The sequence below is a fragment of the Carcharodon carcharias genome, chromosome 11 (assembly GCF_017639515.1).
Source record: "Carcharodon carcharias isolate sCarCar2 chromosome 11, sCarCar2.pri, whole genome shotgun sequence".
Taxonomy (NCBI): Eukaryota; Metazoa; Chordata; class Chondrichthyes; order Lamniformes; family Lamnidae; genus Carcharodon; species Carcharodon carcharias.
The window spans coordinates 51,956,293-51,971,919 of record NC_054477.1 but is presented as its reverse complement, the minus strand read 5'-3'; the positions used below and the strand labels follow the sequence as shown (position 1 = coordinate 51,971,919).

At 41.2% G+C, this 15,627-nt stretch overlaps 1 protein-coding gene across 2 annotated transcripts in view; it reads right to left on the bottom strand.

Annotated features, from left to right (window-relative positions):
• The window catches only part of atp8a2 (ATPase phospholipid transporting 8A2), a 631,244-nt gene that overhangs the window by 396,551 nt on the left and 219,066 nt on the right, over positions 1-15,627 (bottom strand). For both annotated transcript variants that reach the window (XM_041199633.1, XM_041199634.1), the window contains 2 exons: positions 14,633-14,677; positions 7,655-7,727 (listed from right to left, as the gene is read on the bottom strand). In XM_041199633.1, the coding sequence (XP_041055567.1) occupies positions 7,655-7,727; positions 14,633-14,677 (118 nt within the window). The remainder of the gene's footprint in view (positions 1-7,654; positions 7,728-14,632; positions 14,678-15,627) is intronic.

Here is a 15,627-nt window from a genome sequence, read left to right as displayed (position 1 = left end):
TATCAATGGACTGGTCAGGTGGGCAGAGCAGTGGTAAATAGAATTCAACACAGAAAAGTGAGAGATAAGCACTTGGGGAGGGTGAAGGCAAGGGATTACACTATGAATGGTAGGACCCTGGAAAGTGCTGAAGATCACAGGGACCTTGGTGTGCATATCCACAAATCCCTGAAGGTAGCAGGCAAGTAGATAAGGTGGTTAAAAAGGCATATGGGACACTTGCCTTTATTAGCCGAGGTGCAGAATTCAAGAACAGGAAGGTTATGCTGGATCTGTATAAAACGCTGGTTAGGCCACAACTGGAGTACTGCGTGCAGTTTTCTGGTCACCACATTATAGGAAGGATGTGATTGCACTGGAGAGGGTGCAGACGAGATTTACCAGGATGCTGCCTGGGCTGGAGGACCTGAGCCATGAGAAAAAATTGGACAGGCTGGGGTTGTTTTCCTTGGAGCAATGAAGGTTGAGAGGGGACCGATGGAGGTGTGTATGATTATGAGGAGCATAGATAGGGTGGATAGGAAGACACTTTTTCCATTAGTAGAGGGGTCAATAACAAAGGGGAATAGATTTAAGTTAAAAGGTAGAAGGCTAAGGGAGGAGTTGAGGAGAAATGTTTTCACCCAGAGGACGGTGAGAGTCTGGAACTTTCTCCCTGAAAGGGTGGTTGAGTCAGAAACTCTCGTAACATTTAAGTGGTACTTAGATATTCATCTGCATTGCTATAGCCTCCAGGGCTATGGGCCAAGCGCTGGAAAATGGGATTGGTGTAGTCAGACCTTTGTTGACTGGCGTGGACACAAGTGGCCAAATGGCCTCCTTCTGTGCTGTAAGTGTCTATGAGTCTCTTTCAGTTATTTCCAGACCAATAATAACACTTACAAACAATCCAACATAAACTACTTCAGATTGATTTGAGAACTTTAAAAAAATTAGGTCATATTTCACAACTGCCACTAAGCGCAACTCAATCTCTTCAGCTCAAAGTTAAAAGCTGATGTGCCACGCTTCCTTCACATTGGAGATGGAATATAGGGATTCCATGTTTCTTTTTCCCATTATTATATTCACCACATCAATTAAAAACAAGATACACCTGAATTCTTGACCTGCTACCCTCATGAATGCTGACAAGTACATGGACATGTGGTACATCTCCCACATAAAATTCACAGGCTCCCAACAGAACCAGAATCCACATGTTCTGTTAAGTATTTGATTATGTTTAACTAAATTTCATTTTTTCTTTATTCATCTCCACTCACCAGTGGACACCAATATGATGCACACACGCTTTTGGTATCCTGAACACCAAAGTTCTTCAACAATGTTAGCTGTTACTCCTTCACTGATAGAGTTAGCATATCACTAGCCATAGAACTGCTTTTGTTGCTGTAAGTATATTAACGTAAATCACTTACTGACAGTATGAACAATAAAGGACCAAGAACACACCACTTCAAATCACAATTTCCCAGTTACATACTTGCTCTTTATTTTCTATTGCCCAACCATTCAACCCCACAAACTAATTTCCCATTAAAAGTATGATAAAAGCAGTACTATTTTCTTAGTTGTTGTAAGTCACTATTATATGTTACTGGGCAAACATAATACAACTGACCAAATCAAGTATTTGCATGACCTATAGAAAAAGGAAAACATCTGTTGTAACTGCACCTGAACACCAGTATTGCTATCTTAATCCTGAATGTATTGTGAAAGAGTTGCAGCGGAGAAATGTCAGCATTTCAATAAGCAGCGACCAAATTGCTTCAGATCAAGAATGGCAATTGATCCTGAGATTTATAAAACACAGCTTTGAATGTAGTGATTTTTAATGAGTGCATGGAAACACAAATCTGTAACTTTACCAACAGGATCAACTATTTATTGCAGAAACAGAATTTGATCTATTTTGCTAAAGCTTTCAAACTCAACGCTACTATAAACCTAATTTAAAAAATACTACACAATGTCATGCACACAAAATTATAGCACAATAAGAGTATAATGTTCCCAGCTTGGGTTACCTTAACTAGTTGCATCACAGTACATATTTTTTGGTCTCTGCTTGAATTGTATTAAATGAAATCTGATTTAATGACTCGTTTGTATCTCATTAATCATGAGAATGGTGTGATATTACAGGCAATGTTATTCATGAGACTGGCATATTTCTTAGTGACATTCTGTCATCCCTGTTCGCGGTTAAAGGCAGCAGAGCTTCATCAGTGTCTTCTCAGTGAGAGGTCTTTATTGAACTGATCTCAAGATATCAGCCTCCAAAGAGATGGCCTCATGGCAGTCACATGGCTATGGCAAGCCAGGTAGGACATGTAGTACTGTTGCATTTCAAAACTAAAACATTCCCCTTTTCATATCGAACAAAAGATACAAACATTCCCTTTTCCCAATGAACTGAAGACATATTTGCATGCACGATCATGTGTAACTGTGAGTTACCCAAGTTACCCACTATACACGTACTGTTCTTATTCAGTAATAACTATTTGTTCTCTGCACCTAATTGCAAATATAGTCTTTAAATCATTCAGGTCTCTTAATGGTACTCATGAGTGTTGTCATTGGCTATTCATCTGAACCATGTGTAGCACTGAATTTCCCAATTCTTTATGAATCAGCTGAATTCTTCACTCGTGAACTGACGGCCATTGTCACTCATCACAATGTCTGGAATACTGCACCGAATGAAGTGTGCTTTCGGGCATTCTACCATTTCTCCCGTCATTGCTGAAGTCAACTGGTCTAACTCTCAGCAGTCAGAATAGTAGTCTACAATGATAGGCTAATCAGTTCCCGCCAAAGTGAAACGGTCTACTCCCGACTTCATCCATGGTCTGTCTGGGATGTCATGCATCATCAATGGCTCTCTAGCTTGTTTAGCTTGGGACTCATCACATACACCACACTGGCTATTGGTCAAACATGGCCAGTAGTGCACTTCTCTTGCTTTTCTCAAGGGTCGATTAAATTCCTTGATGGCTTGCAGGGATGTGCTTCAGGATTTCTCCCCTCATCTTCTTAGGGATGATATCTCTATTTCCTTTGTACAAGATGCCATCTTGGGCTGTCAATTCATCTCAGTATGTCCAATAGGGTCTTGTGACCACAGGTGTATCCTTAATGCTCCCAGGCCATCCTTTCATTATTACTTTTTGTAGTGCTTGTAGTGCTGCATCTTGTTAGGTAGTTGGCTTGATTTGAGCAAGGCGCATGTCTGTCAGATTCAATGTCTCTGCTGGGTTGATAACTTCCAGATCATGTCTAGCTGCTGCTTCATGTTGAAACTGGAAGGCTTTACATTCTGTTGCAGAATTTTCAACTTTCTTCATGGGTGTGCTGCTCTTGACAGCATGTTTGCGAAGTTCATTCATTTTCCTGCTTGTCACATCCAGATGATATCTTTGTAAATGATGTAACATTCTTTGCAGATGCTTTGGAGCAGATAGTAGCGATTTGCAAAAAATGCTTTGAAAGGGCTTGTGGTTGGACTCCACTGTTACTTTGTCTCACCCAAGCAGGTACTGCTAAAAATGCTCACAAGCAAAAAACAATAGCCAGGCACTCTTTCTCAATCTGCACACAGCATCGATCTGTTTGTGTTAGTGCCCTGGCTGCAAATGCCCTGGTTGTCCTTGCTGCATTAGGATTACCCCCAAACCTGTCTCGCTGATGTCACCACTGCAAAGTGACTTCATCATTGATGCCATAGTACTTCAGCACTAGCACTGTTGTCAGTAGTTGTTTGATTTTCGTGAACGCTGCTTCTTGTTCTGTTCCTTAATACCACTGTGCCTCCTTGGCAGTGAGTTTGCATAATGGTTCACACTCCAATGACAAAACTTTTGCTATATAGCTCACGAATCCAACAAATCATAGCACTGCTTTTACATCTGTTGGCCGCTGCATTGTTGCTGCAGCTCTCACCTTGTCTAGATCTAGGCGAAGACCTTTTACTATCAATACATGACCTATGTGCTTTACTTCAGGCACTTTCAGTTGCAATTTTTTATTGTTCAGTTTCAGGTTCATCTGGCGAGCTCTCTTCAGCAGTCTTATTAAATTCTTATCATGGTCAACTCTGGCTTCCATTGTGTCTCCATGTCCATAGACTTGTCAATCTTCCACTACAGCCTCTGCTTCGGGACGATCATTGACTATCTTATGCTGTGTTGATACTCTTCTGGAGCTGTGGAAATACAAAACGGCACGTGCAACCATCAGCATCTCAAGAACAGCGTTCAGAAAGTAGTTAGAAAGCTGCTGCTTCAATCCAGTTTCACTTACCAGTTGCCATTCTTTACATCTGGAGTAGTGAATATCTTTGCCTTGACAAGTTGTGGCAAAATTCCTTCAACGGTTGGCATGGGGTAGTGAGATCTCGTCAGCGCTTTATTTAGATCCTTTGGGGTCAAAGCATATTTGCAGCTTTTTAGGTTGTTTCACTGCTACCATGCTACTAATCCAGTCATTAGGAGTTATCACTTGTTCGATTACTCCCCTATTTTCCAGCTGTTCTATCTTGTCTTTTAGGCTTGACTTGAGAGCAGCTGGGACTCATCTTGACAGGTGCTGAATTGGTCTTACGGTGTCATCTACTTCTAAGATGATATTTTCCTGGTAGACATCCCAACCGTGCAAAAGCATCTTTGTACTCCTCTGGAATCTGTTCTGCTTTCAATGGTTGTTTGTGCTGTGACACGTTGTAAACCTCTGTTGGCATGTTTTGGGTTACCAGTCCAAGCTTTGGACTTGCTTCAGCTGAAATGAGTGGCTTTTGTGTGCAATCTATGATCTGGAACTCTAAATCTTCCTTCTTGCCATTCCATTGGGCTCTCAGACTAGCTTGTCCTCTCAGTATGAGTATCATGACATAACATAGCCTCAACCATACCTTCGAGGGTAGTGTTTACAGATCGCTATGTTGAGTTATTTCGCACAGGTCTGTAAAGGTCATTAAGTTGCATGACACATCAGTGTCTATCTGATACTTCTTGTTCACTGGATATTCTCCTTCTGTGGTCATCGTTGTAACAGTCACAAACCGTTCATCCCCTAAAGACTTGACAAAACCAACCTGTTGGACCGTGTATAGATCTTGATCAGGCTCTTCTGCTGATACCTCTGCAATGGCCAACTGTATAGGCTTGTGTTGCTTCTTCCTCGCCAAACATTTGCGAAATGATTCTGCTTCTTGCAGTTAAAACACTGCTCTCACCACACTGAGCAATCCTTCTTTTCCTTAGTATGATATCAATTGCAGTATTTGCATCCTGTTCTTTGTCGGCGATTACTTGGCTTTTTTTGGCCTAGAAAATCTCTCAGCATAATGTGGCTCCCAGTCTGCTCTGCCATACAAGTGGTCTAACTGACATTTTACAACTTCCACATTTCTACACACATCTACTGTTTTCTTGAGTGCCTGTTTTTCATCTTTCAGCAGACTCTCTCTCACTGAATGATCTCATAGGCATATCCTTAATCATTTCATCTTTTAGCAGTCTGAATTCACGGGATTCTGTAAGCAGTGTTAATGCAGACACATACTGATCTATGGGTTCTGTTTCACTTTGAGCTCTAGTGTTGAATACATTGCATTCATAAGTAACATTCACTCAGGGTTCTACGCATCTGTTCAAGGCTTTCAAAATCTCTGCCGTCTGTTTTCTATGCTTCTTTTTTGTTGGTTAGATTGAGGGTCGTATACAATTTGTAGCAGTCCCTTCCCAGCAGCGTTAGAAGTGTGAAGTCATTATGAAAAGGGGGTGTTGGGTTTTGAAATGCAACAGTTCTACATATCCCATCTGGCTTGTTAATTAAATCTGTTGCTAGCTCGTAGCTTGGCCTTTGCAAGTGGAAAAACCGCCAATCCTGCCAAATAATGCCTTTCATTTCGACATGAGCTAAGAGGGGGAGGTTTGCAGCAACCATGTTAACTTACTCAGTATCTTACTTGCAGCCTTCAGTTTGTTTGCCTCCCCTTACCCTTTTTTCAGCAGTTTTTAGCCAGTTTTAACATTGCTGTGTGCCTGGGTTCTCAGTGTCTTCTCTGCAGCATTTCCAGGATTCTAAATCTGTTTTATTTCCACTTCCTGACACCATGTTTTATTTTTAAAGACAGCAGAGCTTCATTAGTGTCTTCTCAGTGAGACGTTTTTATTGAACTGATCTCAAGATGTCAGCCTCCAGAGAGACTGCCACATGGTACAGTCACATGGCTACAAAAAGCCAGATGGGACATGTAGTCCAGTTGCATTTCAAAACCCAAACAATCTGCAAGACAATGCAGATGTTGAAAAATTCTGATGTTAATGTCATGGATTAAACTAACTTTGAAAACAAATATGATACAGCTTTAGTTCCACCCCCATTTTTCTCTTATATACAGTATCTGAGTTTGGGGTATGCACATGGGTGCAGTTAATCGTCACAAGTACCTCATTCAAGCAACCATTTCTTCTGGGTAGCAAGGAACAATATCTGGCATTCAAGCAGAATACATTCCACTTTAGCCACTTGATAGCTGGCAGGGCTGATACAAAAAATTTAGCATTGATTTTTTTCAATGATAAATGAAAATGTTTTGTTGAGGTGCAATATTGCATCAGCATATCAGACCAGAATTAAACCAAGGTGACCTTGAAGCACAAAGGTAATGTGAAAAAAAAAGTAATGATTCTTGAATAACTGGCTGGTCAAGATTCAATAAGGCATTTCTCACTTACAAGAGTGCTGAAGAAGATATGCGTTTTAAACATAATGTAAGCTTTACATTGTCTATGGGCAGGATTTTATTGAATGTAGGACCTGTTAACTCACTGCAGCGTAGTCATAGTGACTTCAGTAGATGCAACTATAGATCAGACAATTAAGTATGCAAATAATTTTATGGCACAGTGAAAACATTTTAACTTATGGGTGAGTATAGTGATGGAGCACATGCCACAGATGAACATGTTGCACCCCAGAAGAATAGTTTATGCCTGCAGCACCCCTTGTGTTGAGCAAGCAATCCCAGACAGCTCCCTGTAATACTAAAGGGCATTTCATTCCAAGTCATTCTTGTGCAGCATCCAGTGGTTAAATTAGGAGCAACCAAGATTGGGGCCTGAAAGCAAATAGGAATCGTGCAAGATATGAGAAGGGAGCATGAATAAAATTAGTTATAAAAATATGAAACATTGTGAAAAGCAGTGGAACCATCAACTTGAAAGTCAAAAAACAAAGTACATTACATATTAAATCGTACATAGGGTGAAACTGAATAGAATTTTATTCTGAAGAGCAAATTTTTCTTTTGGTCCCCATAGAATGCTATATGTCCCACAAAGGAATTCAAACAACGAAAATTCTAAAAGATGAGCTACCCTGCTGTGTTCTGAGGCTTGTCTGGTCCATCTGTGCTGTTAGTATAATTAACTATGTCTTTACCAACATACCAACAATTACTGTGATTCTAAATAATTTATTTTATGTGAAGTATTTTGGGATGTTTCTTGGAATTACGATAAGGAATTATGCAAACTCAACTCTTTATCTACTTTCTTAAATGAATTAATATGAATTAAGAGTTAATAAGAATTTATCATATGTTAAAACATGAATAGTACCACTTGGTTCAATGACTTACATGCTCACTGAGGATGTTGTATAACAATGTTGGATCATCAAATTCAAAAGAATCCTTTGAGGAAGCCAAATGACTGAGAAATGGAAAAATAAAAATAATTCACCACATAATCTTTTTTCTCATATGACAGATATTACACAGTTCCTTCCTTTTCTTTCTTGCCCCAATATAACTTTTAGTCGTTATAAAAGACGGTAAGGTGAAGATAAACCGAAATTATCTACTAAGAATGAGTAAAGCTTGGGCTTGACTGTTTGAATCATTAGGAACATCCATAAGAGACACAGGAACAGCAGTAGGCTATTCAGTCCTTTAAGCCCGCTCCAATATACAATCATATCATGGCTGATCAGTATCTGAACTCTATTTACACACCATTATTCCATACCCCTCGTTACATTTATGTAAAATTTATCACTCAAGGTCTGGGAAATTTTAATTAACCCCACATCCACTGCCCTTTGGGAATGCAGAATTCCAGATTTCCACTGCCCCTTGTGAGAAATAATTTTGAATTTAGACAAAAGCCATCTGGCTTGGGATATCAGCAACAACCACTCGCCAACTCTTGGCCTAGACCCCAAGCTCTGGAATTCTCTCCCTACATCTCTTTACCTCGCTTTTCTCCTTTGAGACATTTGCTAAAGCCTACCTCTTTGGCCAAGCTTTTGCTCATCTGACCTAATATCTCCATATGTGGCTTGATGTCGTACTTTGCTTTATAATGCTCCTGTGAAGCGCCTTGGGGTGTTTCATTACATTAAAGGTGCTATATAAATGCAAGCTGTTGTTGTTAGACCACAGCTCCTCTTACTCTGTCCCAACAAGGTGTTTCAGTTAAAGTTTAGAAGTACCACACGTGTGATAATGAACTTGTCAGTTTAGCAATTCTGTGCTGAAGGTCTACAGGAATGGGGTAAAGATTGTTAATAGTCACATCACAAAGCAGCATGCACTGGCGATGTGGGGGATGGGGGGGTCAGAGGTCGTGGGTTTTTGGTGGGTTGGGGGACTGGAGGTCGGCGGGGATTGTCAGAGGTTGGCAGAGATCAGGTCAGGCCTATGGGGGTGGGGTAGGGGACATTCTTCTGCGGGGCCAAGGGTGTCCCAAGGTGGGGGTCAGGGGGGTGGGGGGAGTCCCGTGGGGGTCGGTCTCGATGTTTACAATAGTTGCTCAGAAGTTAGAAGAGGTTTTAATTCTTCTAACCTTTTCTGGGTAACTATTGGTACAACCCTGGCAGAACCATTTGAAGTTTGCGATTTAAATCACATTTTCGGATGGTTCCTTGCGCAGGGCAATTGTTCAGAGGAAGTTTGCATTTCTTGGCAATTGCCGTGCAAACCCTTATCTGGGAACCTTGGAGAGGGAATCCCCAGCGCATCTTTAGGGATCTCGGAAGTTATGGCCCAGTATATTTTTTAAAAGTTACGGCTCAAGTTATTTATAAAAACATAGGCCCAGATCTTTACCCTGAATTTACTTTTACATGAATTTACTTTTACATGAGTTTTTCATGGCAGAGATAAAACCAGCAAAACTTCAAGTAAATCAGCTGAAGTGTCAAAGCACTCCAAAATCCACAGCAATGTTCAACTCCCTCCCTATAAAATCCCGGCAACTTTCACCTCCCTCCTCGATAAAGGGAGCTCACCCCCCTCCCCCTCCTCGGACAACGTTCCAATGTTCACTCTCTCCCAGTCCCCGGTCAGAGCTCACCCCCACAACCCTCTCCCAACTCACCTTCTGGAATTCCTGGCTCCTGTCTGGCCAATGTCAGAAGAGTCAGCAATGTCAGGGAGTGAGGGGAGGGGGTGCAATGTTGGGGAGTGAGGGGGGGAGGTGGGGAGAAGGCTTTGAGCATTTTTGAGGGGTGAGAGGGGCTAAAGATTGTCGAGGGCAAACGGTGAAGGAGAACACTCTCAGGGTGAAGGAGGCAGGAAAATACTGTCAGCGGGTGACGGTGGTGGATGGACATTGTTGGGGGTGAGGGAGATGGGTGGACATTGTTGGGGGTGGACATTTTTGGAGTAAGAGGGCTTAGCACCGTCGCTGGGATGAGGCTATAGAGTTTCAGAGGTTGGCAGCTCCAAACAATCTTAAACCCACAGGTTTTTCCCTCAATCTCAATGTGTTCATTCAAAGAATTATAAGTCATTTGATTTAGAAATGTCGGCCACAGGATATTTAATAATTCTACCATGAAACTGAGATGGAAATAGAAAAATTAACATAAGCTTTGGGACATTTAAATTCTTACTTCCCAGAAGCGAGTGCCATAAAAAGGGCTGTGGTTTGGCCTCTCCTGTGCTATGCCTTGGCCTGCCTGGGTTTCTATGATGGAGGTTTCAAAGATTAGCCAGTATCGGAAGGCTGGCCAATGCTGGCAGATAAGCATGTATCTTTTCCTGTGATTGGCATCAGTTGGAACGGATTTGGGCCATAATTTTAATTTATTTGGCAAACTCTTCGTTCACTTAAGTAGCAACAGTAGTTTTGCTTCAAAATAATTCAATAAGAGAAGCTCAGAGAGCGGCAAACACCACTCTATCTTGCTTTTGTGGATCTCACAAAATTATTTGACATCAGGGTCAGACCTGTCTCTACCGAATACTATGCAAAATCCGCTGTCCTCCCAAGCTTGAAGTCTTATACAGTCCTTCCATGATAACACACATGGCACCATTCAGTTCAACGGCTCCACTTCTGACAGTTTTGAGATCATGAATGGGGTGAAACCGGACCACGTCTTAACCTCTGCTCTTTTTGGTATCTTTTCTCTGTCCTACTGACCCTGTCGACATGGAAGGGGTGCACCTCACAGACAAGCAGATGGGAAACTCCTCAAACTTTTAAGACTAAAAGCTAACACAAAAGTATAGCACGTCTTGATCAGAAAACTGCTGTATGCTGATGATGCTGCATAGTTGCCCAGATGGAAGGCCAGCTTCAAAGGCTCATGGTGTGTCTGTTCCACACTTATGCCATGTTCTCCATCACCATCAGTGTTAAGAAAAATGTAGTTATGGGACAAGGTGTTACGTCTCCATTTGTGATCAGACTCTAAAGCACACCACCGGATGCAGTCAGCAAATTCTATTACCTTGGATCTACAGTGACAGACAACCCATCTTTTGACAAAGAGCTCATATGCATTGGAAAGGCAGCCACCAGCTTTGGCCGACTAACAAAATGAGCATGGACAAACATCAAACTGATCCACAGGACCAAGATGCTTATCTATAAGGCCTGCCTCTTCAGCTTTTTGCTGTATGGCGGCAAAGCCTGGACAACGTACACCTAACAACAGAAAAAGCTCAATAATTTCTATCTCTGGTGTCTATGATGCATTCTTGACATCACATGGAAAAGCAATGTCACCAATGAAGCAGTCCTTTCTATGGCAAACATGCCAAACATGCTAGCACATATCAAGCAAAGACGACTTCACTGGCTTCAGCATGTACACAAGATGAACGATGGGCACATCCCCAAGGGTATTATATATAAGGAGAGAGACTGTGCCAACAGGCCAGCAGGGTGCACTAAGTCTGCTTCAAGGATGCTGTCAAAAGAGACTTGAAACCCGCAACACAAATAACAACAATGGAATCTGTAGCTGACGACTCTTGCAAATTGTGACACCAGCTGTGGGCAGGAGCTTGCCACAACGATATGTGGTTTCAGAAACTCCAAAGCAGATGCCAGCTCTGCAAGGCATCAACAAAGTTCATCCTGCACCAATGGCAAGGGACAATTTCATGAGTGGTACTTGTGGCAGACTTAACCTTTCCAGAGTTGGCTTGCTCAGCCACCAAAAGAAGTGCAGCAGATGGTCTCATCTGATCTCAAAGTCCTGACGCCACATTCCCATCATCTGTCACAGAAAGAAGGATGCCAACCAATTCGATATATAGGAAGCATAATTCATAAATCTCAACAAAAGTAGATTCCATGGAAAAACAAAGGCTCAATGAAAGGAATGGACAATCCATGGTGAACTAAGGAAAGTAAAGATATTACAAGTTGAAAGAAAAGGTGTACAATGTAGCAAATTTGAGTAGTAATGCCAAAGGTTGGGAAAATTTTAGAAACCAGCAAAGGATGACCAAGAAATAAAGGAAAAATAGGTTATGAGAGTAAACTAGCAAGAAATATAAAAACAGATAGTAAGAACTTAGACAAGTATATAAAAAGGAAGAGAGTAGCTAAAGAAAATGTTGGTCCCTTAGAAAATGAGATTGGGAAATTAATAATGGGAAACAAGGAAATGGCAAGGACTTTGAACAAGTATTTTCTATCAGTCTTCAAGGTAGAAGACTCTAAAATCATCCCAATAATAGTGGAAAATCAAGGAGGGGGGAGTAAAAGGAAGGAACTTAATCAAGATCACAAATGGAAAATTACTAGGAAGACCATTGGGTCTAAAGGCTGACTAGTCCCCTGGACCTAATAGTCTGCATCCTATGGCCTTAAAAGAAGTAACTGCAGAGATAGTGGATGCATTGTTTGGAATCTTCCAAAATTCTCTTGATTCTGGAAAGATCCTAGTGGATTACAAAAATACAAATGTAATGGCCCTATTCATGAAAAGAAGGGGACAGGAAGTAGGGAACCATAGTCCAGTTAACCTAACATCTGTCATTGGAAAAATGCTGGCATCTATTATTAAGGAGGTAGTAGCACAATATTTAGAAAACTGCAATAAAATCAAGCAGTTAAAAATGGTTTTATGAAAGGAAAATTGTGTTTGACAAATTTATTGGAGTTCTTTGAGGAACTAACAAGCAGCCTGGATAAAGGGAAGCCAACAGATGTAGTGTATTTGGATTTTAAAAGGCATTTGATAAGGTGCCACAGAAAATGTTACAGCACAAAAAAAGCTCAAAGGTTACTGCGCAAGATGAAAGTTCATGCTTTTAGTGGTGGGGGTGGGGGGGGGGTGTTGGTGGGGGGGGGGCAGAAGGAAAGTAATATACTAACATGGATAGAGGATGGGGAATTAATAATAGGGAACAAGGAAATGGTAAAGGCTTTAAACAAGTATTTTGTACCTGTCTAGTGTAGAAGACACTAAAATCTTCCCAATAATAGTGGAAAATCGGGGGTAGGGGGTGTAAATGGGGATAAATGCGTCATTTTCAGGTTGGCAACCTATAACTAGTGGGGTGCCACAGGGGTTAACACTGGGGCTTCAATTATTTATAATCTATATTAATGGCTTGGCTGAAGGGACCGAGTGTATTGTAGCCTAATTTGCTCATGATACAAAGATAGGTAGCAGAGCATGTTGTGAGGAGGATACAGAGAATGCAAAGGGATATAGATAGGTTAACTGAGTTGGCAAACATTTGGCAGATGGGAGTATAACATGGGAAAATGTAAGGCTGTCCACTTTGGCAGGAAGAACAGAAAGTCAGAATATTATTTAAATGGAGAGACACTGCAGAACACTATGGTACAGAGGGATCTGAGTGTTCTTGTACATGAATCACAAAAAAATTATCATGCAGGTACAGCAAGTAATTAGGAAGGCATATGGAATGTTGGCCTTTATTGCAAGGGGGATGGGGTATAAGAGTAGGGAACTCTTGCCACAACTGTACAGGGCACTGGTGAGTCCAAACCTAGAGTATTGAGTACATTTTTGGTCTCCTTACTTACGGAGTGGCAATCGGTGATAATCTGCAGGAGGTTTCCTTGCCCGTGTTTGACCTGATGTTATGAGACTTCATGGGATCCGGAGTCAATGTTGAGGACTCCCAGGACAAATCCCTCCCGAATGTATACCATTGTGCCACCACCTCTGGCGGGTCTGTCCTGCCAGTGGGACAGGACATACCCAGGGATGGTGATGGTGGTATCTGGGCATTGTCTGTAAGGTATGATTCCGTGAGTATGACTATGTCAGGCTGTTACTTGTCCAGTCTGTGGGACAGCTTTCCGAATTTTAGCACAAGCCCCCAGATGTTAATGAGGAGGGCTTTGCAGCGTCAACAGGGCTGGGTTTGCTGTTGTCGTTTCTGGTGCCTTGGTTGATGCCAGGTGGGCCCGTCCGGTTTTATTCCTTTAATACTTCATAGTAGTGTGATACAACTGAATGAATTGCTAGACCATTTCAGGGTAATTTAGAGTCAACCAAGTTGCTGTGGGTCTGGAGTAACATGTAGACCAGACCAGTTAAGAACAGCAGATTTCCTTCCCTAAAGGATATTTATGAACCAGATGGGTTTTTATGACAATGGTTTCATGGTCACTTTTACTGAGACTATCTTTTCATTTCAGTTTTATTAAAGCCACTCGCCATCCTGGCTTGGAAATATATCATCGTTCCTTCACTGTCATTGGGTCAAATTCCTGGAACTCTCTCCTTCATAGCACTGTGTGTACCTACACCACATGGACTGCAGCGTTTCAAGAAGACAGCTCAGCACCACCCTCTCAAGAGCAATTAGGGATGGGCAATAAATGCTGGCCTAGCCAGCGGTGCCAACATCCCATGAATGAAATAGATAAAAAATTAAATTTAAATTCCACTTGCTGCCATGGTAGGATTTGAATCCACCTCCCAGACCATTAGCCTGGGCCTCTGGATTACTAGTCCAGTGACATTACCACAATGCAACCACCTGCCCAATCTGATTCAGATAGTATCTCTGCCAATAATAGCAGGGATGTGCAATTAATCTCTGCCCTTGATGTGGCAGGAGGAGCAGTAACATGTGTCAATACTCTTTATGTTTTCAGAACTCAGTATTCATCCTTGCCAACCAGGTGCTAATATTACAGTTTACCTAAGTGTCTAACCTCTGACAGTCTATCATGGATATTTCATTCTGTTGGAGACCTTTAATGCCAAATCTAAAGCAACTCAGTGATATTCAGTACTAAAAAAAAAACTTCCTCGCCCAAATGTAATGTGTAATATACAATACATATTGCAAATGAAACTTGGTAGAATATTAAAAAGGTTCTCTTACCCCAAATCGTCAGAAGAGCGCTCAGTGTCGGAGTCTGGATAATGACTATGAGAAAGAGATGAGAATTTGTTGCACACAGAGTGTACCAGCTCCAGAAGCATAAAATGAAAATAACCATAACACAAAGGACAAGGCCAGGTATGTTTTGTGGATTTTATCTTACAATGAATTTCTGAGTCTTTCACTCTCTAGAAAACTAAGGGCAATTACATTGTTTAATCTGGTTCTGCAAATGACAAATTAATAATAAAAGTGATCAACCATTAACTTATCCTTAAAGCTGTTTCTCTCATATTAAAGAATTTCTCTTACAATATCCTAAGGATGGAGATACCATCACAGTTTGAAGACACCAGGTGTCGTCAAATCCTCTGTGGCAAAAACCATCTAATAAAAGTAGCTTTTTAATCTTTTCTACTTCTCCAGACAATGCACTTTAAACTTGATTTTTCACAGTGAATCAAATGTTTTGATACATCTCCAATTTCATTTTTACTACTATACCCCATTCCTTCATTTTCGGCCTATTTTCTCCTCTCCCATTCCATCAAGATCTCAACTGCTAGCTAGGGTATGATTCCATAAATGCTAGTTATCCTCCAATACCTCACTCAAATGGGCCCTTTGCATCTTACTGATAAGCATCATTAGGTTTTTAAGCAAACAAGCCATGACCTCACCATTTTATCACCAAACATCTAAAAAGTCTACACTTCTAACAGGTTGATGAATAATGATTAGGTGTGAAAATGCTGACTCTCCCTAAGGCATAGGGAGTGCCACAATCACTAACCAGCTGAGAGATGCTAGCTCAGTACAGATCAAGGATCGGACCTGGTTTATACAGCTCAGATACTCAAAGCCAGCTGACCTCTCAGGAATGACTATTTTACTGTTAGCTAATTACTTTTAGTTGTTCTGATTTGTCCATGAATTTGGATTCATAGTAAGTTTTCATAAATATTTTTGAAAAAGGGGTATATTTTTCTCTCTCA